Source organism: Protomyctophum parallelum, assembly GCF_964188405.1.
Source record: "Protomyctophum parallelum genome assembly, chromosome: 15".
NCBI lineage: Eukaryota > Metazoa > Chordata > Actinopteri > Myctophiformes > Myctophidae > Protomyctophum > Protomyctophum parallelum.
Window position 1 is genome coordinate 17,636,258 of NC_139710.1, and position 26,288 is coordinate 17,662,545.

At 42.8% G+C, this 26,288-nt stretch overlaps 3 protein-coding genes across 7 annotated transcripts; 2 read left to right on the forward strand and 1 right to left on the reverse strand.

Moving 5' to 3' along the window:
* Positions 1 to 584: 584 nt before the first annotated feature.
* prxl2c (peroxiredoxin like 2C) lies at positions 585 to 3,034 on the forward strand. The gene is made up of 6 exons (XM_083783108.1): positions 585 to 800; positions 1,031 to 1,099; positions 1,301 to 1,354; positions 1,606 to 1,711; positions 1,957 to 2,091; positions 2,553 to 3,034. Exons 1-6 carry the CDS (start codon positions 615 to 617, stop codon positions 2,681 to 2,683), a joined length of 681 nt encoding a protein of 226 aa, XP_083639234.1. The 5' UTR covers positions 585 to 614; the 3' UTR covers positions 2,684 to 3,034.
* Positions 3,035 to 3,617: 583 nt separating this feature from the next.
* cdc14b (cell division cycle 14B) lies at positions 3,618 to 17,707 on the forward strand. Of its 5 annotated transcripts, none has more exons than XM_083784983.1 (16): positions 3,620 to 3,966; positions 5,257 to 5,347; positions 6,331 to 6,406; positions 6,600 to 6,692; positions 6,796 to 6,872; positions 6,984 to 7,050; positions 7,659 to 7,721; positions 7,810 to 7,897; positions 8,084 to 8,314; positions 10,539 to 10,677; positions 11,180 to 11,345; positions 11,494 to 11,591; positions 15,585 to 15,632; positions 15,731 to 15,853; positions 16,619 to 16,684; positions 16,859 to 17,707. In XM_083784983.1, exons 1-16 carry the CDS (start codon positions 3,861 to 3,863, stop codon positions 16,896 to 16,898), a joined length of 1,572 nt encoding a protein of 523 aa, XP_083641109.1. In that variant the 5' UTR covers positions 3,620 to 3,860; the 3' UTR covers positions 16,899 to 17,707. The 5 variants fall into 5 exon arrangements, 4 of the variants coding, with proteins under 4 accessions (XP_083641109.1, XP_083641110.1, XP_083641107.1 ...); XM_083784981.1 differs by lacking the exon at positions 16,619 to 16,684 and adding an exon at positions 16,095 to 16,242 and having other exon boundaries at positions 3,628 to 3,966; XM_083784982.1 differs by lacking the exons at positions 3,620 to 3,966; positions 16,619 to 16,684 and adding exons at positions 3,978 to 5,075; positions 16,095 to 16,242.
* A 1,433-nt stretch (positions 17,708 to 19,140) lies between these two features.
* Positions 19,141 to 23,522, reverse strand: LOC310872273 (intracellular hyaluronan-binding protein 4.L-like). The gene is made up of 7 exons (XM_083784036.1): positions 23,349 to 23,522; positions 22,955 to 23,092; positions 22,158 to 22,229; positions 21,974 to 22,066; positions 20,617 to 20,746; positions 19,654 to 19,842; positions 19,141 to 19,384 (listed from the first exon to the last, which is right to left on the reverse strand). The coding sequence occupies exons 1-7, from the start codon at positions 23,450 to 23,452 to the stop codon at positions 19,316 to 19,318; spliced, it is 795 nt and encodes a 264-aa protein (XP_083640162.1). The 5' UTR covers positions 23,453 to 23,522; the 3' UTR covers positions 19,141 to 19,315.
* Between the last annotated feature and the right edge of the window lie 2,766 nt (positions 23,523 to 26,288).

Here is a 26,288-nt window from a genome sequence, read left to right on the forward strand (position 1 = left end):
GCATGCAGTCAAGATGAATCTGCGCCAATCAATAAGTATGTTCTAATTAAAACACTGCAGTGCAGTTTGTGTGGTAATTACTAATTAATAAGCCTACTTGCCGACCGTCCTTAATGTGAGGGGGTCCAAGGGACCCTTGGCTTTCTGTAACTTGTATCGGTCCATTTGATTCCTTTGCAGCAACTCATTTGCATCTGCATGCAGTAGGTCCCCAACTCCAAGTTATAAAATAATTTAAATTGCATATCAAAGTGGGAGGGTATAAAGGCATGGGAGTCCTTCAAATGAAAAAGGTTTTAGAATCACGTCACCGTCCACGGACCAATAGGCCTATAGTTAAATAACCATAGCAGCCGGAGCTCGTGCCCTCTATGCTCGTCCGTCGTGCCCCCGTGCAGCGTCAAGTCTCCTCATGCAGACGGACCCCGGGCCCAAAGCGCTTATGGGCGTGAACCATACGGCGTGAACTCTCTTCTCCCGACCTGGAGTCAGTTCAGGCTTCAAAGACAACTCCCAAAATAGTAGCCTGCCCTGGGCTGGGCTGGTCTACAAGGAAGGGCGTCTTTGGAAAAAGTCAGTAGCAAACTGTAAACTCTTCAGCGCACAGCACCACCATGGAAAACGTCGTACCAATAACTCGACAAATTGCAAAGGACAATCGAGAGATTAACAGACCTAGGCCTACTGTCAATATTCACCTCGAAGATATACAAGATTGTTTAATTTACGACCGACATGGAGTTTCTATTCCGTTCAAGGAAACATATCAACTCAGGAAATCTGTCATTATTTTCGTCCGGGTAGGAGGACAATTTGTATAACTTACTTAATTAATGTAGCCTAATTATGCGCTATATTATAATATTTCTAAATCGAAGAACTTCAGCCTCGATCAATATACGCAGGTGTAAAAGGTGGAGATCAGGAGATTCAGGACCTTAGGTGCATGAAGATGGAGGGACAACAAGCATAATGTAGGACTACATTTCAGTCAGGAAAAACTATTCTTAAATTATTTTCCTTCCAACAGAATTTCTTGTGCTACAGTTGCAAAGAATATGTGGAGGATTTAAGTAAAATACCAAGTTATACACTGAAGGTATGTGACTGCCTTTTCTTGCTATTATTATTATTATTATTTATTAATTATATGATGTATTATTATTATTATTATTATTACACATAGTAGCCTAGTAGTAGTATAGCAGCCTAGTAGTAGTAGGGCTATAGTATTGGTATTTTGTGTATACTACTATGTGGTAGGCCAATAACAGCCAAATCTTTGTCTTTTTCCCCCCAGGATGCTGGCATTAGGCTGGTTGTGATTGGACAGTCTGCTCCTCATCACATAGAGGTATATAACGATGCAGTTATTTATATGGACTTTCTTAACCAGCAATGTTATTGCATTAATATTGATAATATTGAGGGTATTTACACTTTGAAGGGCACCATTACCACATTTCCTCTTTGTGTGTGCAGTCATTCTGCTCACTGACAGGGTATCCTCTTTGTGTGTGCAGTCATTCTGCTCACTGACAGGGTATCCTCTTTGTGTGTGCAGTCATTCTGCTCACTGACAGGGTATCCTCTTTGTGTGCGCAGTCATTCTGCTCACTGACAGGGTATCCTTATGAAATATATGTGGACCCAGAGAGGCACCTTTATAAAAAGCTTGGGATGGAAAGAGGAGAGGTGTTTTCAGATTCAGGTAATTCAAATCAGTATTGAGATATTCATTTGAGTTGATCACAATATTGTCATCAATAACTAAGTGTGTGTGTGTGTGTGTGTGTGTGTGTGTGTGTGTGTGTGTGTGTGTGTGTGTGTGTGTGTGTGTGTGTGTGTGTGTGTGTGTGTGTGTGTGTGTGTGTGTGTGTGTGTGTGTGTGTGTGTGTGTGTGTGTGCGTGCGTGACTGCGTGCATGTGTGCGTGACTGCGTGTGTGCGTGCGTAGCCCACCCTAGTCCCCATGTAAAGTCAGGTATGTTGGTTGGTCATTTGAAAAGCATGTGGAGGGCCATGACAAGTCCTATCTTCGACTTCCAGGGAGATCTACGTCAACAAGGTGGAACACTCATAATAGGACCAGGTACCTGTCTGTCTGTCTGTCTGTCTGTCTGTCTGTCTGTCTGTCTGTGTGGGAGAGAGAGACTGTCTGTCTGTCTGTCTGTCTGTCTGTGCCTCTCTCTCATACTGACTGCTATTGTTCCTTTATACTGCATAGCATACCGGTATGTATTCTGTAATAATAATAATTTAGTAATAATTTACTCGTCCATTATTTGTCTGTATATTACAGGTATGTTCTGACAGTTCTGTATATTATTGTGGCTGCAACATAGACATATAGGCCTATGTCCAATACCTCAATATATAGGGAAGGTGCCAATGCCAAATTGTGCAGTATATTCTGTGTAGGGAAATGTGTAATGTGCATTCTGGTGTATTGATGCACCCGGCTTGCACTGTCGGAAATCAACTTGAATCTGAGCAATTATGTTTTAACATGCCCCTTCTCCCTCTCCTGCTTGATCTCTCGGTCCTCTGCAGGTTCTGATGTTCATTTCGTCCATTTTGACATGAACCGCCTGGACCACATGCCTATTAACTGGCTCCTGCAGCTTGCTGGAGTACAACACACTCTGGACTTTAATAATAAGCCCAAGGTCATTCATGTGTAGCTCGATGGTAGACTGCACGTCTGAGTCTATTGTACATGTCAGCCTGCTTTTGAGCTCTGCAGCTCCTCTGCATGTTATCAAGGGAAGTCCTCTTTTATGACGTGCACAGGGGACTGAATGTTTGGACAGTGCATAATATGTGGGTGAGGTTTCTGGTGTCATTCTTCCTGCTCATTTTTAGGAAACTGTATTGTTTATGGAATTGTGCCAACTCTGGCCATTGGATGTTGTTTTTTTGTTGTTTTTTTATTCTGCTTTTTATTATTATTATATATTATTTTTTACATAAAATGGATCTGTGCATGGTGCTGCTTTATAGGCCTACTATGTCAGAATAAAGAAGCCCTAATTTAAAAACTGTAAAAATTGCCTATAATGTTAGAGAACTAGCTAGCTACATGATTGATTGATTGATTGATTGAAATATTTATAACAGTTTGCAGAATGGGTACATTTCACATGCATGCAAAAGCACAACTCAATACCAAGACTGTTACTATGGACGACACACTGATAAAGCATTACACTTGTTCATCAGAACATTTAGAGATGAACAAATATACAAAAACAGGAAATCATGTAAGGAGGTAAAAAAAGGGAAAAGAAACAAACAGTAATGGGGAAAGGGGGACATAGGGCCTACCTCTTGCATTCTCCACTCATATTATATACTTAGCGCTATCTGCAACTTATGTGTGTATTTAATATTTATAGCTAGCTAATGTATCATTATCATATGATCATATGACCGTTTTTAGTTATTGGAAGGAGCAAGTGATACTATAGTAACATCAAGTGGTACAGGCATGAGGCATCCATGATCCATCTATCATGGTGTAGGTAGTTATATCCAGTATGGGTTTATTGTATGCAGCAGCGGCTTTGAACAGTGAAGGGTGGGCAGGCACTGGACAACTAGATAACTGAGCCTGATACGTCACATGCAGGGGATTCAGATTCAGAAAGAACAAACTTGCTCTGCTCACAGACGTCACCACCACAAGAGAGGCTGGAGGAGAAGGCGACTGTTCCTCGGATGACACGCAGCCGCAGGAGTCAGGACCAAAGGGATGACAACGTGATAATGCTCTAAAAAAATACTGGGACAATCTGCAGTGCACGCCGGAGATCTGACGGAGCTATTCAGGAATGTCGGCAATGCGCGCATGAAACCAAAATGAAGCGCAAAAGCGAGAGGAGGCGACCCGAGTCGAGAAAAAAGCGCTGTGCTGCTCACAGCTCAGAGGCGGAGCCAAAGTGTGATATTTACATTGGCATAACAGGTAAGAGAGAGACTGCGGAACGAACCCAATGACCACCAGCAACAAGGATATACTGATAGTGCACACCCGGCCGCACACCGCGAATGCATTTTTAGTTAAGATCATATTTCATATTTGTATTCATTTTCGTTTATTTTTGTATAAATATATTGGTTGACCTAAAATGGCGACACCATCTGTCCCCTATCGTCGGTGCAGTCAGAACCAGGACCTGGCTTTGCGTCATTTACTACCTTCCGCAGTCTGTAGTGTAGTAGAACAAAATACAAAATGGTCGGAGGTTTATAATTTTGTAAAAACATATTTTCTTATGCGTTTGATCTGAAAGTGAATCGCGTTATTTTAGTCATATTAATATATCCGCTGTATGGATTGGTGAGAGATAGTTGTGGCTTGTGGACCCATCGGATGATCGGTAAGAGATGGTGAGGAAGGGCTGAGCTCGCTCGGTGTCATATTTGTCCTCCCGAGGGAGCGTCAACAGAACTTTCTCTTGTAGTCTCATGTCTGCAGCAAGTCTGCAGGCTGAAGCAGCAGCTGAAAGGATTTCTGAAAGGGAGGTTCATAGAAGTAGAGCGCATGCTGTCATTGGTCCATTCATTGTCCTAGCAACGGCTTGGGCAACGTTCCCAGAGCCTATCATATGTCTCCTGTGCAGAACTTTAAATTGTAAGGCACAGGGCGAAGCTTGATTGACAGGCAAACCCTGCAACGGGGTAGCGCCCTCGATCTCCCTCATCCAATGGCGTCACACTTAACAGTTTGATAGTTGCATGGGGTGGGCTTTGACAGAGTTCGTTTTTTAGCCGAGTGCGCAATATCGCAATCGCACACACAGCTCCCTCCCTGCCCTCCTCCGACGCTGCTGCTCTGCAACTTTCTCCTTGTTAAGTCGATCGCGTTTAACGTTTTGATTTGTTCAAAGTTTCTATTTTACGTTTTAGTAAAAGCTATTTTGAGCGTGCAATTTTCGGGTTTTTAATCGTTGTGTGCGCACTTTCATGAGGAAAAACAAGCAGGCATTGCATTACAAGACAGCATGTTGAAAACTGCGTCCAAGATGACCGTTGACGAGATGATCTCATTTAAAAGTGTCGAATTCATCAAAGGTAAGTTGTTGCCCAAACATGAAGTTGATTTTTTAACAAAATGAACACCGTCGGTCCTGGGATAAGTCATGTGGGTTGTGCTTTTTAGATGTAGAGAACCGTGTGTGTGTTTGTGTGTGTGAGAGAGAGTGTGTGTTTGTGTGTGTGATAATTGATTGCCTCCTGATTCCGTGTTTTCCAGATAAACTCTGTTTCGCCTTACTAAAGCTGAAGATAAAAAGCACAGCTGAGCGACATTGTTTCTGCATAGATGATGAGCTGGCATATGAAAAGTAAGTTGAGAGTCCCAGATGTATAGTTAGTTATGGAACATGCTGTTTTGTTTTGTGTATAAGATTATTATCGTTATGATTGATTAGTGTTGTACTGTATGATGTGCATTGCTGCCTTTGTGTTGTGACGTTTGTCTCATGTTTGACAGACAGCAGTGAAAAGGGCGGACAATGCTTAATAACACGCTTTGTGTTTAGCGCATCTGATCTGACACCTACACCTCCAGAACACTGTCTGGAACTGGTTTGAGCACTTTTATGTAGCAAAAAAAAATAAGGGGAAACAATCGAATTAAAACTTACTAACAGGGAAATTGCTCATAACTTCAAGATAGAATCACTTTTTACTCTGATCTCTTTATTTAAAGTATTGTATTACACAAATCTATAAGAATTTAACGACTTAATTTAATGCTACTGTATTACTTTAGGTACTATAGGAGTTTTGATTTGGTGTTGGCAGAATTACAAATATCCACATTAAAACATCCATAATAAAAGAAAACAAACCAAGTGAATATACAATAGTTGTCATTGCTGCAGTAGCAGTTTCAGGTCCTGTGGGACAGAGAAAATGCTGTTTCAATGAACTCGTGTTGAAGGTGGATACGGCATAGGATATGAATGACCTTTTGTACCCAGTATTTATGCCTGTGATACAACAATGTCCTCTAATCTTTCAGCTTTTTTGGCTTGTTTAAGCTGACCCAATATTCCAGGTGTTTTCCAAAATATAGTCTTTACCCCTATCTTTTTTTTTTTTTTAACAATACAAGTAAGGTCCCATAAAGTTACAAAATGACAGCCTATCAGGGGCGCTGGTGGCCGAGTAGTTAAGGAGCATACCAGATGGGCTCTAATGGCTAATGCTGTGATACCCAGACTGGGCGGACCTTTGCTGCATGGTATATGTTTAAGGAAAAGCCACACTGACCACCCCCTCTCTCTCTTCCCCCCCCCCCCCCCCCCCCCCTCACACACAGCTTCTATGCGGACTTTGGCCCCCTTAACCTGGCTATGTTTTATCGCTTCTGTTGCAAGCTCACAAAGAAGCTCAAGGTAAAGAAACCTGCACTTATTTGCATGCAGTGAAAGGGAGGACGACAGGACAGTCCAGGAACTTCAATAGTCATAGCAGTCAAACTGACAATAGATTGTGACAGACAAAAATTAAATTAATTTATGTACACGAGTTTACATTGTTTAATGGCAGGAATCGGCATACTCACTGTATTTTCATTTGTTGGTACAGTCCATTACACATGCCAAGAAGAAGATCATATTTTATACCTGTGGAGACCAAAAGAAGCAAGCCAATGCTGCCTACCTCATTGGCTCATATGCAGTAAGTATTGTGCACCTAAGGTCTGTGTGGTAAATTATCACAGACAGATTTGTATTCAGAACAACCAAGAGAAATGTGTTAAACAGGTGACTTGCGTTTGAAGGTAATGCATCTTCATATGATGCCAGAGGAGGCTTACAGTCTGCTGGTGTACAGGAACTACGCATACCTTCCATTCAGGTAACCAAACACACTAACACAGATTCTGGCGAGGATATTAAGAAAGAGAAAAGGCACTTAGAACAGCCACACTGGGAATGATTGTCAAGATTTGTTTTGTGTTTTTCACAGAGATGCATCATTTGGAACCTGCATGTACAACCTGAACATTCTGGATTGTCTACGTGCTGTCCACAAGGTATAGCACTTGGGTTACAAAGTTAACTTAATATATTAAAAAAATCACACCTGTGTGAACCGAGTGGTGCAACTCCCCTCTCTCTCTCTCTCTCTATTATGGATATCAATCCGCGTCGCTGACAACTCTTTTTTCATTATTATTTTGGGTCGGCCTTTCCTTCTTTAGCATACCTCCTAGACCGGATCGCGCATGCGAGCTGCCGTCCACCTCCCATTATACAGGCAGACTAAAAGCTTCAATAACTCCTAATCTACGGAGCTCTCCATGGTTTTGGTCAATTAGCGCAATGTTCGGAGGTCTTTGCTGATTATCCGGTGGTCTAGATGGAAACATTGGTGCTTTCTAGAGCAAGGATGGCTATATTTTAGCTCTCTGGCATTGACGCTATTTATTTAGCACAAGATGTGAGGCGCGCATTGTACACACACGCACGGATATTGCTGGCCATTGCTGGTTTCACGCATGCGCACACCACTCATGCTCATGATGACTGATACATGATACAAGATACATGATACATGTGGACATTCCTGGTTATAGGAGTGGTTGCACCACTCAAAAATAGGTATATCATGCTTCTAACTCTCAATAAACATTTCTCCAAGGCTCTGCAGTTTGGCTGGCTTGACTTCTCCAACTTTGATGTAGAGGAATATGAACACTATGAGGTATGAAACGACTTTTGATAAAAGTTTTTTGTGTAGCGTTAGGTAAGGGTATTTGTTTTAACCTTTTTGTACATTTTTATTGCTGCAGAGAGCAGAAAATGGAGATTTCAACTGGATCATTCCTGGAAAGTTCCTTGCTTTCAGTGGGCCTCACCCAAAAAGCAAAATTGAGAATGGTGAGTTAAACAAACATGCATTGGCTGTTGCTACTGCTTAACTTTACAACTTTATTTGTCATTGCATTTTCTAATGTAATTTACCTACGTGCAGACTACAAATACAGTATGTGTTTAGTCTCTGAATGGATAAAATGGCATTTTTGTCTGCAAAATGTTGAATATATTGTATGTCTGTTCCTCAAGGGTACCCTCTCCATGCTCCCGAGGCATACTTCCCTTACTTCAAGAAACACAATATCACCACTATCATTCGTCTCAACAAGAAGATGTACGACGCCAGACGTTTCACAGACTCAGGATTTGAGCACCACGACCTCTTCTTTGTAGATGGAAGCACACCAAGTGACGCCATCGTCAGGAAGTTTCTCAACATCTGTGAAAATGCAGAAGGAGCCATTGCCGTCCACTGTAAAGGTGAGAAACGTCCAGCAAAATTACCTAACCAATCCCTACCCACTATTGGTCTGATAAATGGTCTCCATCAGAGCTTTTTCCACCAAATAAACACTTATAGGTTGTGGCATTAACATCTGCTTTATTATAATTTCCCCTTTCATCTTCAACCAAACATAATTTCCCCCTCTTTCATCTTCAACCAAGCATAAGACACAAATGTAATTTGTTCCCTTGAGATTTGTTTATGGTTTCCAGGTGTACATTGCATTCGCAAATTAACTGGTTCCATTTGTACACACAGAGTTGCGTTCAGGAAAGCAGCAGCAAAAAAATATGTGTTTCTATTTAATTCCGGGTTCTCATAGTAGGCCCAGTGATTAATGAGTTATGTCCTTGCGGGTGTGGACAGATCATCCCTATGTTCCCCAGGTTCTATGTTCCCAATTTACAATTTAGGCATTTAGCAGACGCTCTTAATCCAGAGCGATTTACATTAAGCAAGAACAAAAAAGCATGGGAATACATCACATAAAAACATTTATCAAGAAACATGCGTAAGCTAAGAAAGTAACAGTGGAATATCTATATAATGAAGCTATACATATAAACTATACATCTATACTACTATGCTATACATATGTACTATGACGTGCTATGACTACATACAATGCAATTATAGTGCTGTCTAGTGTCTACATAACATGCTATAAGTCTGTATCAAATGCTATCTAAGTCTACAGAAATGCTATCTAAGGGGGTGGGGTAAGTGCTATGGGCCATGATGAAAAGGTCTGAAAAGGTGGGTTTTCAGACTACGGCGGAAGATTGGGAGTGATGCTGCAGTTCTGACTGCAATGGGAAGTGCATTCCACAGTTTTGGAGCCAGAAGGGAGAAGAGTTTGGGACGTGTGGAGCGTTGTCCCGGCGTTTTTAGTGAGGGTACTTCCAGCTTCCCTGCGTTGGCTGATCTGAGTGCGCGGGAGGGTTTGTAGGGTTCGATCATACTTGCAAGATATGGGGGAGCCATACCTTTTGGTTGCTTTGAATGCCAGCATCAGAGTTTTGTATTCTGTGCGGGCAGCGACCGGGAGCCAGTGGAGGGAGCGGAGCAGGGGGGAGACATGTGAGAATTATGGCTGGTTGAAGACCAAGCAAGCTGCGGCATTTTGGATCAGCTGGAGAGGCTTAAGTGCACATGCTGGTAGGCCAGTAAGGAGGGAGTTACAATAGTCGAGTTTTGACAAGACTGTGAGAAAAGGAGGGGACCAAGTACAGATCCCTGTGGGACCCCAGTTTGGAGGGTTCGGGGGGATGATAACAGACCTTTCCAGGAAACCTGGTAGGTCCGGTCGGTGAGGTAGGAGGAGAACCACTTTAGTGCCGTTCCACCGATGCCTAGATCCGCTAGGGTGTCTAGGAGCAGCTGGTGGTTCACTGTGTCAAATGCTGCCGATAGGTCTAGGAGGATCAGTACTGCAGAGTGGGAAGCAGCTTGGGCAGCATGTAGTTCCCCACTTACCTTAGGGTTAGTGTTAGGTTTCTGGTTCAAGACTTCAGTGTTTTGTACTATACAATTGTATGTATAAGTACAGAACAAAGAATGTTTGTTTTTGCCATCTGTGAGTCTGAGCAATTATGTTTTAGTTTATTTTATGTTGTTTATTTTATGTGTTCATTTTTAGTTGGCTAAGACTAGATAGCCTAGGCAGGCCTAAAGTTCAATGGATTGTTCAAAGACTGAGCTTAAATCAGAATTTGCTACTAAAAGTAACACTAACACTAAGTTGCTAAAATACTTTTAGTCTTACTAGAATTACTAAAATTACTAGGTTAGGTTTAGGTTTATTCTAAGTGGGGAACAAAGAACCTTTTTTTGCATGGTGGGGAACATAGAACCTGGGAAACATGGGTACGTTCCCGACAGATGGCGGATCTAGACTATATTTCAGAGAAATAATTAAATCGGGCTGATCGCAGCTAGATCATGTGACATCAGAGCTCCTCTGCGCATCTATAGTATGCATTGGATGTTTGAAACCCTCTTGGAGATGGTATACTACTGTAAGTGAAAGTAGACTGGCAGTGGCAATGTCAGACTCAATTTGCCCTCTCATGTCCTAGTATGTTAAATCACCTGCTGCACTGGTAAACCTTTTCCAAGATGGGTGAAACATCTCAGGGACTGTTTATAGGACGATTTCTGTCGATAAACCGTTGTAAACAACTAGATCTGTGTTTCCAGCTGGCCTGGGGCGAACCGGCACTCTGATTGGCTGCTATATGATGAAGCATTACTGCCTGACTGCTGCAGAAGCCATCGCATGGATTAGAATCTGCCGACCAGGATCCGTCATCGGGCCTCAGCAGAACTTTGTCGAGGAGTAAGTCTTTGTTTAAGTTCTAACGGCTCATGATCTTTTGTTTATGACTCATGGCCAGCTCATTGCACTGCCAATTTCTTCTTCCTATTACCGTGAAATTGTTAGACGTGGATGGCTACTGACTTCAGAGTTTTGGCATGGAAACAAGGGGGATTTTACAGTGTGGTCGGTTCTAAAGCCTGATTTACACTGGCAGCCAAATCTAGCCTGAATCAGACTTGAGTCACATTCAGAGGTGGTTTCAAATCTGAATTAAATCCGATCTGAGGAGGTCTGTCTGTCTGAATGCAACAACCAGATGAAGTCACATATCACACTGTCCAAACATGACTTGCAGCGCGACCCGAGCGCTACTGACGTTTGCGTTGAGTTGTTAAAATCAGTCTGAATGCACAGATCGGATCTGGTCACTTGCAAACGGTAGTGTGAATGACCGGGGGAAAAAGATCGGATTTGACTTTATGTGACTGCAGTCTAAAGTCGACCTAATTGTGTCTGGCAGCAAGCAGAACAATATGTGGGCAGAGGGAGACGTGTTCCGGGAGAAGACGATGAACGAGCCGGAGAACGGCAAGATGGCAGTCACCAGGATCCTGTCCGGGGTCGACGACATCACCATCAACGGGAACAACAAGAACAACACACTCCAGAAGGAGGAAGCAGAGCTGGTGAGTTCTGAGAGAGAGATCCTGCTCTTCTTAGACTACCATGAGTATGGTTTCTTCTTCACATGACTTCCACGAGCAGTAACTAAAGCTATTGAATGACTCATCGGTCCTTGCCCTTTGTGTCTGTGTTGTATTGGATAATGTTCAGTACAACGATGAAGAAGAGAGGAATGGTCTAACACAAGGGGACAAACTGCGGGCCCTGAAGAGCAAGAGGCAGTCCAGATCATCCACAGGCTCGCTGTCGTAAGTATCCAAGCTGCTTACAAATTGCCAACATGAGTCATTACTTTGGCTTGTTCAGTACATTGAAATAAGGGACCCCTCTATTATTTTCATTTCCCTATAAGGCATATAACAATTCTTTGGTTGATATTGATTTAAAAAAACAAATTGGTTTGTAAAAACCCAAAGAGGTTATGTAATGCTACTCCAATCTGTTCTTTCTTTTGTGGCACAGTTTGAATTATAGGATTCATGCATACTTTTATTTTGTCATTCTTTCACCATTGCCTCCGTCCACAATATGCTTCTTTAGAGTTATTTTAGTTCAGTGTAGCTATAGACATTGTTTTTGGCGTGGCCACTTTCCTTTACTTATTTACGTAAAGTATTCTATATATACCTCTATAGTCCTGCGTATATACCTGTAAGTCATAGGAGGGAGAATCAATTTGGATTCTTTTTTATTTTAATAACTGAATTAAAAGCTCACATCGTGATGCCTTGTGAGCTTGTTGACAGCTATTTCTTTTTAATAATCTTGAACATTTCTGCTAAAGGATGAGTGATTATGACATTTTTTAGAGCAAGGAGTAGAAGACAAACTCACTTGGAGAGTTGGATGGAGGTTGTCTTTGCTGATGTACAATGAAGATGCCTTTTGTCAAATACTGGACTTACAAAAGCCATACTTAACTGAACATCTCAACGTTATGGCCGCATTTATTTCCCTGACAACTTTGATTCGAAGAGGGGAAACTATTTGTAAAAACTGTAAAACTACTTTACATACAATATATCGCACAACTTAAAATCATAAGCTGTGTCCGTTCAGCAAAATCTGTGAGGGTGATGTGGACAAAAAGATTTACTTACTATGTAAATCATTCTACACAGCCAATAGTGTGGCAACCGTACCAACAGGGGGCACTGTATTGCAGTTATGACTATGAAGTTAGACACTTTGTGGCATGAATCATACCATTGCATGACTGAAAACAGAGGAACCGCTAAGAATGTAATTATGTCCCTGTTCAAACAGTCATGTCAAAGCAGAACTGTGCCCAGATCACTTGTACCTGAGTGAATTCAACTATTGACCATTTTGCACTTAATTCTGTGGATGGTTAAGGTGCCTCTGCCTGTGTACCTACATGGCTTTGGCTTTTGTTATCCCATGTCAGGCAGGCGGTAGTGTTCTGCTGCAATCTCATGGGTACGGTGTGGCCGGTGTGTTGCCTGCCTTTCAAAAGATAGCAGACAGAGGCAGAGAGAGTGGGGCAGAGGGGAGAGAGCGAGAGAGAGAGAGAGGATATGAGGTTTTGTATGATGGAGGTAAGTGCATGTCACTTCCTTACTAACTGACATCCTCTTCCTGTAGACCCGGTTGCTATGCCAGTGAATGGTATGGCTAACGGTATGGCCGATTGCCTTTCTTTTGGCGTGTCGGTCTGTGGTGTAACGCCTGACTTATGCTTCGTCGCATGACCATGTCGCTTGACGAGATAGACTTTCCATTAAAAAGCTTGTCACAAGTCATGACACATTTGCTGTTTTGTTTGTTTGTTCAGTTGACACGGTTGTCGGACGAAGTATAAATCAGCCCTAAGGCGGATATGCAGTCAATGGATGCACCTGAGTGACCATATGACATGACTTGGGCACATCTTGCGCTATGGGACACTATTTGACACGGGCTGAGTTGCTCTGTTCTGATATCGACGCATATCTGCTGATTTAAAGGAAAGCACTCCGGTTCACCTGCACCTGCACTAGCTGGTCAACTGATCACGGCTCCAAAGCGAGATCTTGATCAGTTGACTAACATGATTTAGTGCTTGGCTGGCCTGGCACACTGCTGACTTGGCACTTCCCATGAGAACAACACTCGGAAGAAAAACGTTTGATTTTTGTAGCTCTTGGTCGACTATAGGTACGTAGTCGTCGGTTTTAGTAGCCATAATGTGCTTGTCAAATGTATTGTATCTGTATGTGCACATAGGTTTTAATAGTTAACTGTAATAGGCTTATCCTTCTAGACACAACACAGGTGTTGGTGGCTTAATGTGTGGCTTCATGTGGCATTGTTCAAAGATGGCATGACAATTAACCCCAAGCCCTTTTAAAATTCTAACCCCAGTTTGAGTGGCCCAAGTTATTTTCTGCTAAAGAGACTAGAGAGAGAGAGAGAGCGGGAGGGAGGGATAAAAAAAATGGGTCCCTCAACCTCAATTGTCAGAAGGGAGGTCAGGTTTGTTTGCATACATCAGACCCAAATACCTATCAGCATACTAGATAACACAAACATCTAACTCCACCATCTGGCTCCAGTGTTTATTTTATGTTATGTAAAGTGCTGAATGCATGCTGAACACACAGTGGCAGTATGTTTGACCTCTTCCCTTCTTGCATGGCAACAAGCATGAAAACTTTTGAGACATGCATGAGTGACGAATATGCCTGTTTTCAATTTGTGCAAACATGGCAGTGTTCAGCATTCATTCATCGCCTGGTTTCCCATTGCATCTGTGACTCCCATCACATGCTTTGTTTCCTCTCACACACTTATATCTCCATGGACACTATCAACCAAATAAACGATTTTAATAAATCTCAAGGGTGTAATTAATAATGAATTTCTCTAGTTACATTCTGATCAACTGCATTCGTGTCCGGGTAGCTCATTCGTTAGAGCTCTCACCTTTGGACCAACTCGGCGTATGAGTAGCACGACTTGGGTGCAGCAAGTCGTGCGGTAAGTACTGGGAGCTGATGGTAGGTGTGGCGCTCCACCTCAGCATCCATCTCCCAGGGGTCTAGCGCATTGTAACGGGGACAGACTCCATCTCCCAGGGGTCTAGCGCATTGTAACGGGGACAGACTCCTGCCTGTGTGTTACCGGCTGACAATAAGCCATTCCCGACCTACTTGCTTAGGTATCTCTCGCCTCTCCTTCCTTTTATTTAATTTTTCTCTATTGTCTTTTGCTTTTATTGTTTGGATGTGTCCTTTTCAGATGGCTGGTAGCCATGGCTCTCATCCCTGTTATGTGTACCCTTGCCCTGTGGAGGACTATGTATGGCTTCCCTTCTTCCAGCCTGCATTTCTGTATAGACTTGTTAGCATTTCGATGATCTCTGCTGCCCGACTGTGTCCCAAACCCCTATCCTGTTTCCTGCCCCTTGCCACTCTGGGAGCCATGACAATGCTGTAAGTGAGCTCCAAAACCATCCTCCCTCCCACAACTCTACAAACCCCAATACCCATCCCAACACTTGAGGGTGTTTTTGATTTGTTGGTGATTGAGTTTTTTTTGTTGTCTCCACCAGGCCGAAGGCCAGGGGGGAGAGTATGTTTTGCACTCCGTCCGTCCTTCCGTGTGTGTGTCCGTCCGTCCTTCCGTCCATTATCAGCTAATCTCCGGCACCGTTGGCCCGATCCATGCCAAACTTTGCACACACACTCCCTGAAAATTTCTTTTTTAATTGTGTGAATCAGTTGTAGAAATGGCACAATGTTTTCTCCCTGTGGCACATCACAGTCCTGACATTACCATTGTCCCACACTCACTGTTTAAGAGAAGAGTATGCCTCAGACGATTTGGACTGAGACCTGCAGCGGTCCTGATGTGCAAATCGGTTGTCCGACCTGGGTATAGGGGCGAAAGACTAATCGAAACATCTCTTGACTTAGCTGGTTCCCTCTGAAGTTTCCCTCAGGATAACTTTCTGATACTTTCAGACAATTGATGTGATCACTTGGGTCTGTACTGATCTGCGGCACCTCCTGGCTTTCCCTGTTGCATATAGCTTCACTTTACATCCACTGTCTGCTGCAGCTGCACAAATTACTCCACTGCATTTTGAACTATAAATCTAAGTCTAATATAATAGTTTGGTTCTGTGGCTGCTTACTGCCTCTCTGTACACGGAATATATTCTCAGTCTCCGCCCAGAATATATTCATGCCTCCCTCATCACTGTCTCCTCCCCTTTCCCTTGTTTTGTGTCTTTACAGACAGGAAGAGAACAAGATTCACACCAGGTCATCATCACAGTCTCCTCGGTAAGTAAAGTGTGTGTGTGTTCTAGTTGCGCTACAGTGCACACAGAGTCAAAGTTTTCTTCAAGCTAAACATGCTCTCTGCTTGATCCCTGTCACAGGACCATCCTGCAGTCCAGTGGGCAGAGCTGTAAGGCTAGCGTGAACCCCTCGGCCCTGTCTGACCACGCGGACAGCAGAAAGCGGACCAGAACCTCACTGCCAGCAAACGGAGTAGTGGGCAGGTTAGTGGGGTTGGCTCGTCACACTACAAACATTAATCTACCACACCCAGAGATCTGCTGTTGGGATGGATAGCACAACTAAATGTAGCAATTTGATTCAGTCCCCCATGGTTCTTTGTGTATTAAATTATCGGAATGTAATAGAAAATATAATTTACAAAAGTTTAAGTGGAGTGAGAAGCTATAGCCACTCATGGAACCTGTTTTCTTTTTAACAAAATTAATTCCTTCCTTCTCCCAGTTCCCTTTGTCACACCAGGCTAGCCAAGTCCCTAGGCAACTTGCATGTAGTGGCCAATGACAGTGACCCGCTATGTTGTGAGCCATGCGTCGACCATAGACTCGCAACCAACACAATCAACCTAAACATGGTACACGCCCATCAGCAGGCAAGCTCTCTTCAGACCCCATGTGGAGTCCTACTTTTTTAAACTATTCTGTTGTCAATCAATAATGGGAGTAATGTGCTCAATACTAGGTGCTACGTCATCTTCTGACACATCATTCTGTACTACTGTCTGGTTGCTAGATTTTTCTCTACCGGTCCCTATTCTCCTCAACGGCTTCTTGCATGTCGTTTTCTGACGAGGTGATTCTGGAGTATGATTGGCTATAGCTTCTCTGGTCTCTGCTTTCCTCACTTTCCTCACTGTGTCTTTCTGCCTTGAGATAATGGCTGCTTAGTGACTGTGTCCTCTGTTGGCACTAATCGGATAACCATGTCCATTTTCCTCTTTCTTCCTTTTTATGTATGTTTATTCTCAGACACACTGTGTCCAGAGGACGAAAAGCTTGCTCCCCTTTGCACTCGATGCGCTTTTCCAGGCTCTGGTATCTACCTCTTCTATTCTTCCCATTTCCACCGTCTGTCTTTCACTCATTGCCTCTTTTATGTGTCATAATAAATTTGCTTTGCTATCTTGAAAATGTCTTTGCAACATCAGGTTTTATAGACTAATATATAGGATGTTTATTTTATAGTAATTGTCTCATTTGTCCTTGCAGCCACTCCATACCCACAGCTAGAGCACCTCTACTTCGTTGAATGGACGACGGAGTATGCTGAGGAAATTCTTCAATTTTATTTTACCCAAATTCAAAGGAATTGATTGGAATACATTTCAATCTTATGTTTAGTTCATTGTGAATCATGGGATTATGTTTAAGAAATTATTTTCTGTTTTTAAATTCAAGTTATAATCAACATGTACAGCCAGATTGACAATTATTTTGTTTTAATGGTTATTTAATACAGCGTCATGCAACAATTTCATAGCTTAATCATTGCCTTGTTGTTTCTATACTTGTTGATGCATGCGTTCGTAATCCTCAGATTGATTCTGAACTGTCAAACCGTCACGTCAATATGTGAATTTTCTCAAACGGCAAGCTTCTAGTCCCTGAGGGGCATGTTAAGTTTAAATAATGTTTTGATGTTAAATTCCGCAAAGCTTTAGCTGAGCTTCATGGTCCTACATTATGAATGCACTTTCCACTGCAATTTTCATGCCACTGATTGCATCCAATGTTGTTGCAGTACCGCGTGCATCTTTTATTTTTTTCTGCACCGCTACTAATAGCTCATAACATGTTTGTATTTGTCCATTTCTTGTGGAGCTTATTTCTCTTTAGCTGCTGTATTTTGAAACTGTAAATAGACGACTCATTTGATATACAGAAGTTTGTATTTTGTAAATATTTTGTACTACATGTTGGAATGAATCATGTTATCAAATAGAGATCTGTGCTCGTCAGGGCCATAATTAATAGCCTACCTACAGTATGTTCATAATGCACTAAACATCTGCTCAGAGCACATGGAAACAAGACTTAATTAAAACATACTGTACTCCCCTTGTTTGGTTTGTGGTACAGTTCGTTCTCATGCTATGTTTTAAGATGTATTTTCAGACATGAGGCTCAATGAATGGCCCCATAGCATAGATTGGTGACCACCTCATTATGCAAAAAAGTGCACTTGCTCAGATTTTGAGATTTTGTGTGTGCTGGAATTGACCGTTCATGCTTGCTCTCATCCAAATGGGTAAGGGTTTAACAGGCTATTTTAAAGTAGGCAATCTTCAAGTTCACTTGTGATCTTGTAGATCAGTTTGGAAAAGAAAATGCACTCATCTTCAGATAGTCTGTTGCCCAATACATGACAATGTTTGAACCACTGCCATAGCACACCCAAACTTTGATTTCCTCTGTTTGAGTACAGAAGGACGTTAGCCTTAATTACAATGGAGTGACCATGAGCACATTACCGTTGACCCATACTCATTGAAGTAAATACTGTACCCAACATGTTCCGAACATTGATATAAAATATACAAGTCTGGATCAGCAAGATCTAGCAACAGTGAGATTTCAGTACTTGGAGTGACTATTTGCATGGAATTGTGAATTTTGCAAATACATTTTGGATTTTGGTGATGCCATGCCCATTTGCCCAACGCATGGAATTCAATGGACCAAACCACACAAGGGTCAAGACTGTTTTAGCATTAACTCCTTGCAACCGTTTGAACCCAAGGAGTTGCATGGTGACCCTTGGTTAAGGTTTAAGATCTCCATATATGGAGCTGACCCGTTCTGACATGCCATATCTTGATCTGACCTCATCACACCCTGTACACTCAAGATACGCTCCATATGGCCAGGGCACGCGACCTTGCCCTTTATGGCGAAGTCGCTTTTCGCCCTCAGGCGTCTTACTCCAAAGGCTATGAACAGTAACAAGCCATTCAGACACTCCAGTCCAAATTGACTTTCATTCTAATGACCTGAAAACCACAAATTATGAAGGTCTTGTCCTTACACATTCAGTCCAATGACTCCAAGCGGTCTTGTCAGAAAAAGGTTGAGAGGATGATGCCAGGAGACATTACCGTTTAAAGGCAAACCTGAAGATTTTCACCCTAACTGAGTGGTGCAACTCCCCCCCCCCCCCCCCACCCTCTCTCTCATTAGCAGGCAACAGTGCAGCACTATCTCTCCGTTTCTGGCACAGCAGCGCCTCTACTGGTACTAATAGTCATTCTGGTGCTCATGGCCACATACATAGGTGAACAGTAACACGGACATTGCTGTTCCTTGGAGTGGTTGCACCACTCAAAAATAGAGGGTATGCCCATGCACAAAGTGATTAGCAAAGAGAGTTTAACATCAGGACTTTTCTGTTTGGACATATGAGCGGAAGGTTTTGCATTCAGTTGTTCCCGCATAACTTCCAGGTATGATGTCAAATAACATGGGGGTGAGAAAAAGACCAGCAATTGTAACATTTGCAGTATGGTTTATTCTCAAATAAACATTGCTTTCAGTGGGACAGTGAAAATGTACAATAAAACCCAGCAAACATTGACATGCACAAAACAAATGCAATGCTTGATGTACAACCCTTTTGTTTTTTTTACACCAGTGAGAGGAGAGAAATGTCCCACAGAGCCAAACGTCCATTTATCTTCCTGCTCCTAGAGCTGGGAAGTCCTCTGGGTCATCTGGGTTTGGAGCCACTTCAGTCTGGAACTAAAAACAAGACATTAAGGCAGAGTTATACTTTGTTGTGACCAAAAAATAGCAGTGTACTAGTTCACAACGCATCATGTTATAAGGTCAGACTAAACTCTACTCTATTATTTGGGCACTCAGGTGTTCCCGCATAACTTCCGGGTATGATGATGTCACACGCCTATTGATTCAGTGAATTTATCATACATGGGTGGACTTGTTTTATGTTCTGCAAGCCTTCAGAAAAAGGAAGAGACATCCAATATACAGTGACATTGAGAACATACCATCAAGGGCCTCCTGGTTTCAGGTTTCTCCGTAGGACTGACTGGTTTCTCCCTGGTATCCCGTCCTCTGCCTCGTGTAGGGCGTTTCAGGCTGCCAAAATTGATGTCCAGGCAGGAAGTGATGTCATTTGCCTTGCGCACATAGTAGCTTTCCTCCTCTTCCTCAATGTACTCCAGAGACGCCTTATTCTGTAGACAGAGGTTGGAGGAATTGAGAGAAATGCAGTCAATTCAAGGAAAAGAAAATGCAACGAGGCAGAAACCCGAGGCATCTGACAGAAGGTTCGTTGGCTAAGTGGCTGTCAATGCCCTTTCCATTAGCAGCCATTCAAATTCTAACAAGAGGAAGAACAGAATTTTCAGTCCTGTTCTGAAAACTACATCACAGGATACAATTATTCTTTCTAAACACTCAATGCTTTACAGAATTACTCACTTAAATGTTTCACTACAAATTTGGTATGGTAGAAAACCAGTTGTGAATTTTACTCAAATCCCCATTACATTTCCAGAGGCCTGTTGATAGGCTGGTTCACTTCACAACAGTCACCTATTCCCTCATCAACTTAAATGAGTGAATCCACAGGTAGGGTAAAAAGCTACTGCTGCACTCCTCACTGGACTGAGTGAGACCGACAATATTTTTTGCACTGGCTCGAATAACAACTGCTGGAATACAACTGCTCTGTGACATCAAATCACTGATCATCACTGGGTGTAGTCATACATTCAGCAAGAGCAGTACAGCAGCACCATCAAGTGATTCAGCATTATTTAGCTTTTAATCACTTGCGCCCTATTTTGACTAATTGAAATAACACTATCAAGTAGCTGATCGTACAAGTTCAGTGTAATGAGTTGTACATCTATTTTCTAAATGATTTAAAAAAATGTGCCTTTAATGCCAAGGTGATGCCAATGATCTCCGCTCCTTTTCCCATGAAATGGGAAACACATTCTCACCTCCACATGCTTGGACTGATGTATGACTGTAGCTTTGGAGGGGACCTTGTCCGCCATGCGTAGGTTTAACTCCACCTTGGGGCGACTCATTTCCTGCTGGGCTTTCCACTCATCCAGACCCATTGTCGGCCTATCAGAAAGTGGGACAGATCACTCGCATTTTGTCACGCTTTTCCATTTCACAAGTACTTGATTACTCATTGCACAATTACTTATTTAGCTTCATTTTCCACAGCAGAATGCTCAAGTTAAAGGGATATTTTTTTTTAACTTAAGCGGTATGAAATACTTGCCAATAATATAGTGGTTGCAACTGTATTAATTGATTGCCCGAGTCCCGTGGTGAGAGTTCTGCTCTGGTTTTGGTGGAATATTAAAGTAGTTCCGTAATTTATATTGTTGACCCATTTCTAAAATATTAGTGCAACTTTAGTTCATTCTTTTACCCCTCTATCACATGGAACTATGTTTTTTATGTCCATATCACTACACCCCAAAAATAGAATGTGATACATGGGTCAAAGTTGAACTATCCCTTTAAAGCTAGTGCTTCTGTAAACAATCTATTCAACCTGTACAGTTAAAAAATAAAGTTTCTCAGATCAAACTGGTCAGAGTTCATGTTGCCTTGTGGTATCGCTACAGCTGCTTGTTTGGAACCTTGGCACAGGTTACTGTGTACCAGTACTAGTCTTTTTGGTATCCCCCTAAAGGAAAGAAATTGTGTTCTTGCACCACTTTTTGCGTGTCAAGTGTTTATTTGCATACTGAATACAAAGGTCATATTGACCATTTTCACATGGAAGGTATGATAAACCCCACAGTTGAGCATGATATGGCCCATTTTCACCTAAAATGTTATCATAAGCCGCTTTCTCATTTGAACACTGGGAAATATCCAGGGAATCGTTTTTATCAAAACGATTCTCCGTTCTCCGTTCTAAAGACATGTTTTGTTTGCTTATGAGCAATTTCATGGAAGTTCGACCAGTGAATATTTCCAACTCAAATGCTAATAAAAAGACGGAATGAAACTGGATTCTCTCCAAACACATCGGGAGGAGAGGCTCCACTCGTCGACAATAGAAGCGTAATCAACACGTCCTCTTCTCCCCCCACCCCCCCCGGGATAAAGCCTGTTGCATGTCCGATTCTACTGATCCGAATATTGTGTTCATACGAGACATTCAAAATCCCACCTGGGTTGTGCTTATAACTACGCCCGCTTCTGTGACCAACGCGGGAGTGCCTCTTGGCCTCTCGTCTCCAACAACTGCGGACTAGACCTAAATATATTGCCCTTTAGGCATTCATACAATTTACAATTTAGGCATTTAGCAGACGTATCATAACTTACAGGGATTCTGGTGGTTGGTAGTCCTTGGGTTGAGGGTCCTCAGGTTTGGCTGTAGCATCTGATGTCACCTCTGATGTAACCTCCATCAACTCACTTTTAAAAGATAACAAAACAATGTCTTAGTCACCCTGCTCCCATGACCTTATACAAAAGGTCATCACATCATTGGTGAAGGTCAACTTACCCAGCAGTGTCTCCAACAGGACCCCAGTTATAAGGTCCTCTGCCTCCTCTCTTGTCCTCCGGGGATTTGCCCCTGTAATTACAAGCAAAACGAAAAGAAAACAAACTGCGGTTCAGAAATATTATTCACGGTACTTTGCCTGTAAAAGTGTACCCTATGGCCCCGTTTAGACTGCAGTCAAATCCAATTTATTTCTCAAATGCAATCTTTAGGACTGACTGATCTGTGTGTTTAGACAAGACTGATTTAAACAACCCAGAGCCTCCCTGCACAACCTATCCGTTTCAGTAGCAGTGCTAATGACGCAATTCATGAAAACATGCATGAAAACAGTTGAAAAGATTTTGTCGCCATTTCTTCCGTAAAATACTGCTATCGTTTTGTTTTCATAATTACCCTAAATCAATTCTCACTCTCCAATGACATCAGTGGCGCTTGGCTCTTGCTGCAAGTGCATTTTGGACAGTTGGATATGCGCCTTGGGTCGTTAGAGCGTTCAGACATTTTTAGAAAGATTTGAATCGCATTTGAAACCACATGTGGCTCAAGTCTGATTTGAAAAATAAATAAAATCTGATTCCATGTGACTTTTTCTGTTCAAACATCATAAAACAAATCAGATTCCAATCTCGATATGGCATTTAATGATAAATCTGTTTTAGACTGGATGTGGCTGCAATTCTAAACAGGGCCTATGAGACAAGGAACCACATTGCATTCAGCAACCACACTGCATGTAGACAACCCTGTGAGACAAGACAAGAAAGAACGACACTGCAAGGAAAATTAGGCCTTACGTTCCACTGTGCCGATCAAATTCTCTCTTGCCCCTCGGGTTGAAGTCTTCTGAATTCCTGGGGTATGCACCTCTTCCTCCACCTCTCCCTGCGTATCCCCCTCGGCCTCTGCGATCAAAGTCTGCATCATAGGATGATCTGAGGACAAATTACATCAGAATTATTTTCAGCCCACTAATAGTGACCCTGAAGAGATGAGGGGGCCAGGGCAGCATTTCTTATTAGAATAGAAATGTATCGATTACGCAGTTTCCTAGACCAGCTGATGCTGGGGTTCATTTTAAAGCACACATTGGACTTTTGGGGCTCCATAGCCTAAGAGTTAATACACAAACACCATGTAAAATTAAATAATAAATATAGGGGTGTGTCAACTGCATTTGTAAATGCATACCTTTGAATGGAATACTCCTTTGGGAGGTCTTCTTGGTTTGGCTCCCTGAAACCGCCCTGTCGCCTGCTGAGCTCCCTCACTTCCCTCAAAACAGGACGGTCCATGACTCCCTGGGGCTCCACTGCTGCATTGCCAGTCAAATTATTCACCACTCCACCACGTGGTTTCGGCTTACGGCCTATAGCAAATAATTACAATCATTTATAATCAAGACTACAGTTAAGCACAGTGCCGGCCTGAGACAACTGAGAGTTTTGCCCACAGCTCACACATTATTTTTTTATATATTCTTTATCCCACGATTTTGTAACCCATTTTTCACCCCTGTGTCAATCATCTAATGTGATCCTGGGCTCTACACACCCTCCACCAACCTAGTCCCCATATATGGGGGACATGGGGAGAGCAACGGACTTGAACTCATGCTTCCTTCATGCCAGAGTGTCCAAGTTGCTCCTTTACACCTGACAGGGGGGAGTTTCCCTGGTTGGACGTAGCACGTGGAAGGAACACGTTATTCCAACCAGTTCCTTTCCCCTCAATCAGGCGCCCCGGCTGGTCAGGGGGAGGCAGTTTAGTGACCAGGATTACTGCATGTTTTTGTGAGGGTAGCTACCCTAGGGGACACGGGGAGAACATGCAAACTCCACACAGAGAGGCCCTTTCACCAACCCCGCCTTCGGGTATGGGCACTGATGACGCGGAGGAGGATACACGCCGCCAGCACCCACAGCGTCCCGAGCGGGAATCGAACCCAGGACCTTCTAGCTGTGAGGCGACAGCACTACCAACTGTGCCACCGTGCCCCCGGCTCACACATTATTTTGAAGTGAGGTGAGCCGAGTTTAGCCTTATGCAGTGTGCTGGGCTTACTGGCACTGGTCTGGAGCATGTCGTCCTCAAAATTTTAAAGAAACTGTGCTTAAATGGCTTGTTCAAATAGAGTCCGTGCTGAAAATAATTTAAGTCGTCCATCCCAGCCATGACCCAAAATTGCATTATAAAACAAAATGCCAGATAGATGACAAGAGGAGTTAACTGTCACTGACCAGTCACCAGCCTAGCAGCTAGGCCCTAGCCGAGTGGAATAGTATGAGAGTGGCGACACTAGCGTCGACTCCACTCCAATGGAATGCGGAAGTGCTCATTCTAACTCAATGGGATAGTTCCAATGTGGAACTATATAGCCCATAGGCACCCGCTTTGCAGTGAGATCAAAGCGTGTGACCACTCTCTTACTATTCCACTCGGGGGGCCTAGCCCAGAGATTGCACTGAACTGGGCATGCTCAGGGGCCAGGGCTCAAACGAGCTGAGGGCAGAGCCATAGAGTAAGACAGTAAGACATTGAGAGGGCAGAAAACAGCCTGGTCACGTGGTTCATAGCCTCGGAAATCCAGACGTTTTTATTTCCAGGGAGGGAAAAAAACGTGGTTCATGACAGTACGCAAGCCCATAGCAATGCCCACAATGCATTCCGGTGTCCCTTGGGACACAATATGTCAAAGAGCCTATCCCCATTAAGATTCAAGATTCAAGACTTTATTGCCATGTCAACAGAGTTGATTGGAATTTGTTTCAGTGCACTAAAAACAGACATACATTAAGTGAACAGAGTTGTCGTAACTTATCTGTGGTCTTACTCTATGGCTCTGAGTCAGACTAAATCATAGAAGAGAAAGCATTGACCACACAATATACACATTACTGCTGGTTTTGTTGGGATGTATGGGCTGTCAATGCCAGAAATTAGTTTTTTTTTTTTTGTATAACTTCCGGATATGATGATGTCACGAAAGAAAGAAATTGCCTACTACAGTTACCTGGGGGCCCTTGATTAGTCCTATCAATCGGAACGCAAAACCCTCTCGACTCTCTCTGTCCGGGTTTCTTCTGTTTAACAGCGCTCTTCTTCAGTTCCTCTTTCTTCTTTTCTTTCTCACTTTCGGCTTCATTGATCAAGTCGAAGGGGTCAGCATCATCATCCAGAAGCTCCCCAAATCTGTTCGCCACAACACAACCATAGGCGTCTGGTAGCATCGTCGCTATGTGTATCATCAATGCCGCCTCAGTTCTACAGTTTATGCTATAGAAACATTAATTCGTATCTTTAACGTACAGATTCAAACCACAACCGAAACGCTACAATCAACACCCGCCACCCAGCAGCAAACGTTGTTTGATTGTTGAGATTTTTTAAACGTTTGCACGTGTGGGGGTGGCGATGAAATACCACGCCCCTTTACTCAATATTCATTAGCTCTTGGGACTGTTGCATGATCTGACAGATTGAATACTTTTTGCAAAAAGCACAGCATGCAATCATACAGAGATGCTCGCTTAAATAATGATGAAGTTATTATTATTAAACATGGGTCTTCAGTCATCAAATCAATTACTGTAGGCCTACTTTTTGCGTTTTAATAATAATTAAAATGTTTAAATTGTAAACTTGTTGAATACATTATTTAGGTACTTGGGTTATAATAATAATAATAATAATCCAAAGGGTGCTGAAACAACAGGTCTGGGTCTGGGTTTGCCCTATATGGACCTTTTTATTTATTTATTACTGACGTTTGTGGGCCGGCTGGTATTTTAATTTAATCCCTTAATTTTCGGGGGCCTGTTGAGAACTCTAGTTTTCGCTGACTTTGGGCCCGTCTAGAGTTTGAATGGACAGGTATCAGTGAAAAGGGAGACATCGAAGAGGAAGGAAGGGTGGGGCAGGATCAACATGTGGAATGTCAGAGAAGGTCAGCTCCATATATGGAGATCTAAGGGTTTGATGAGGTCAGATCAACATGGTGTACGTGAAGTCAGATGTAGAGTTGCTGGCCGGATTATGCAGATCTAGGTGATGATTCAGTCTTCTCCATGATTGGCTATCCAGGGTTCATAATGGAGACGGCCATATATGGAGCGTGTCACAAGGCGTGAC

Coding starts and splice junctions, on each gene's coding strand:
- cdc14b (XM_083784981.1), top strand. CDS start 3,861: ATGAAGCGCAAAAGCGAGAGGAGGCGACCCGAGTCGAGAAAAAAGCGC. Junction 5,348..6,330: donor GATGAGCTGGCATATGAAAA/GTAAGTTGAGAG, acceptor CCTCACACACAG/CTTCTATGCGGACTTTGGCC. Junction 6,407..6,599: donor AGCTCACAAAGAAGCTCAAG/GTAAAGAAACCT, acceptor TTGTTGGTACAG/TCCATTACACATGCCAAGAA.
- LOC310872273 (XM_083784036.1), bottom strand. CDS start 23,452: ATGGACCGTCCTGTTTTGAGGGAAGTGAGGGAGCTCAGCAGGCGACAG. Junction 23,093..23,348: donor AAGGAGTATTCCATTCAAAG/GTATGCATTTAC, acceptor ATTTGTCCTCAG/ATCATCCTATGATGCAGACT. Junction 22,067..22,157: donor CCTGTTGGAGACACTGCTGG/GTAAGTTGACCT, acceptor ATCTTTTAAAAG/TGAGTTGATGGAGGTTACAT.
- prxl2c (XM_083783108.1), top strand. CDS start 615: ATGGAAAACGTCGTACCAATAACTCGACAAATTGCAAAGGACAATCGA. Junction 1,100..1,300: donor TACCAAGTTATACACTGAAG/GTATGTGACTGC, acceptor TTTTCCCCCCAG/GATGCTGGCATTAGGCTGGT. Junction 2,092..2,552: donor AACACTCATAATAGGACCAG/GTACCTGTCTGT, acceptor GGTCCTCTGCAG/GTTCTGATGTTCATTTCGTC.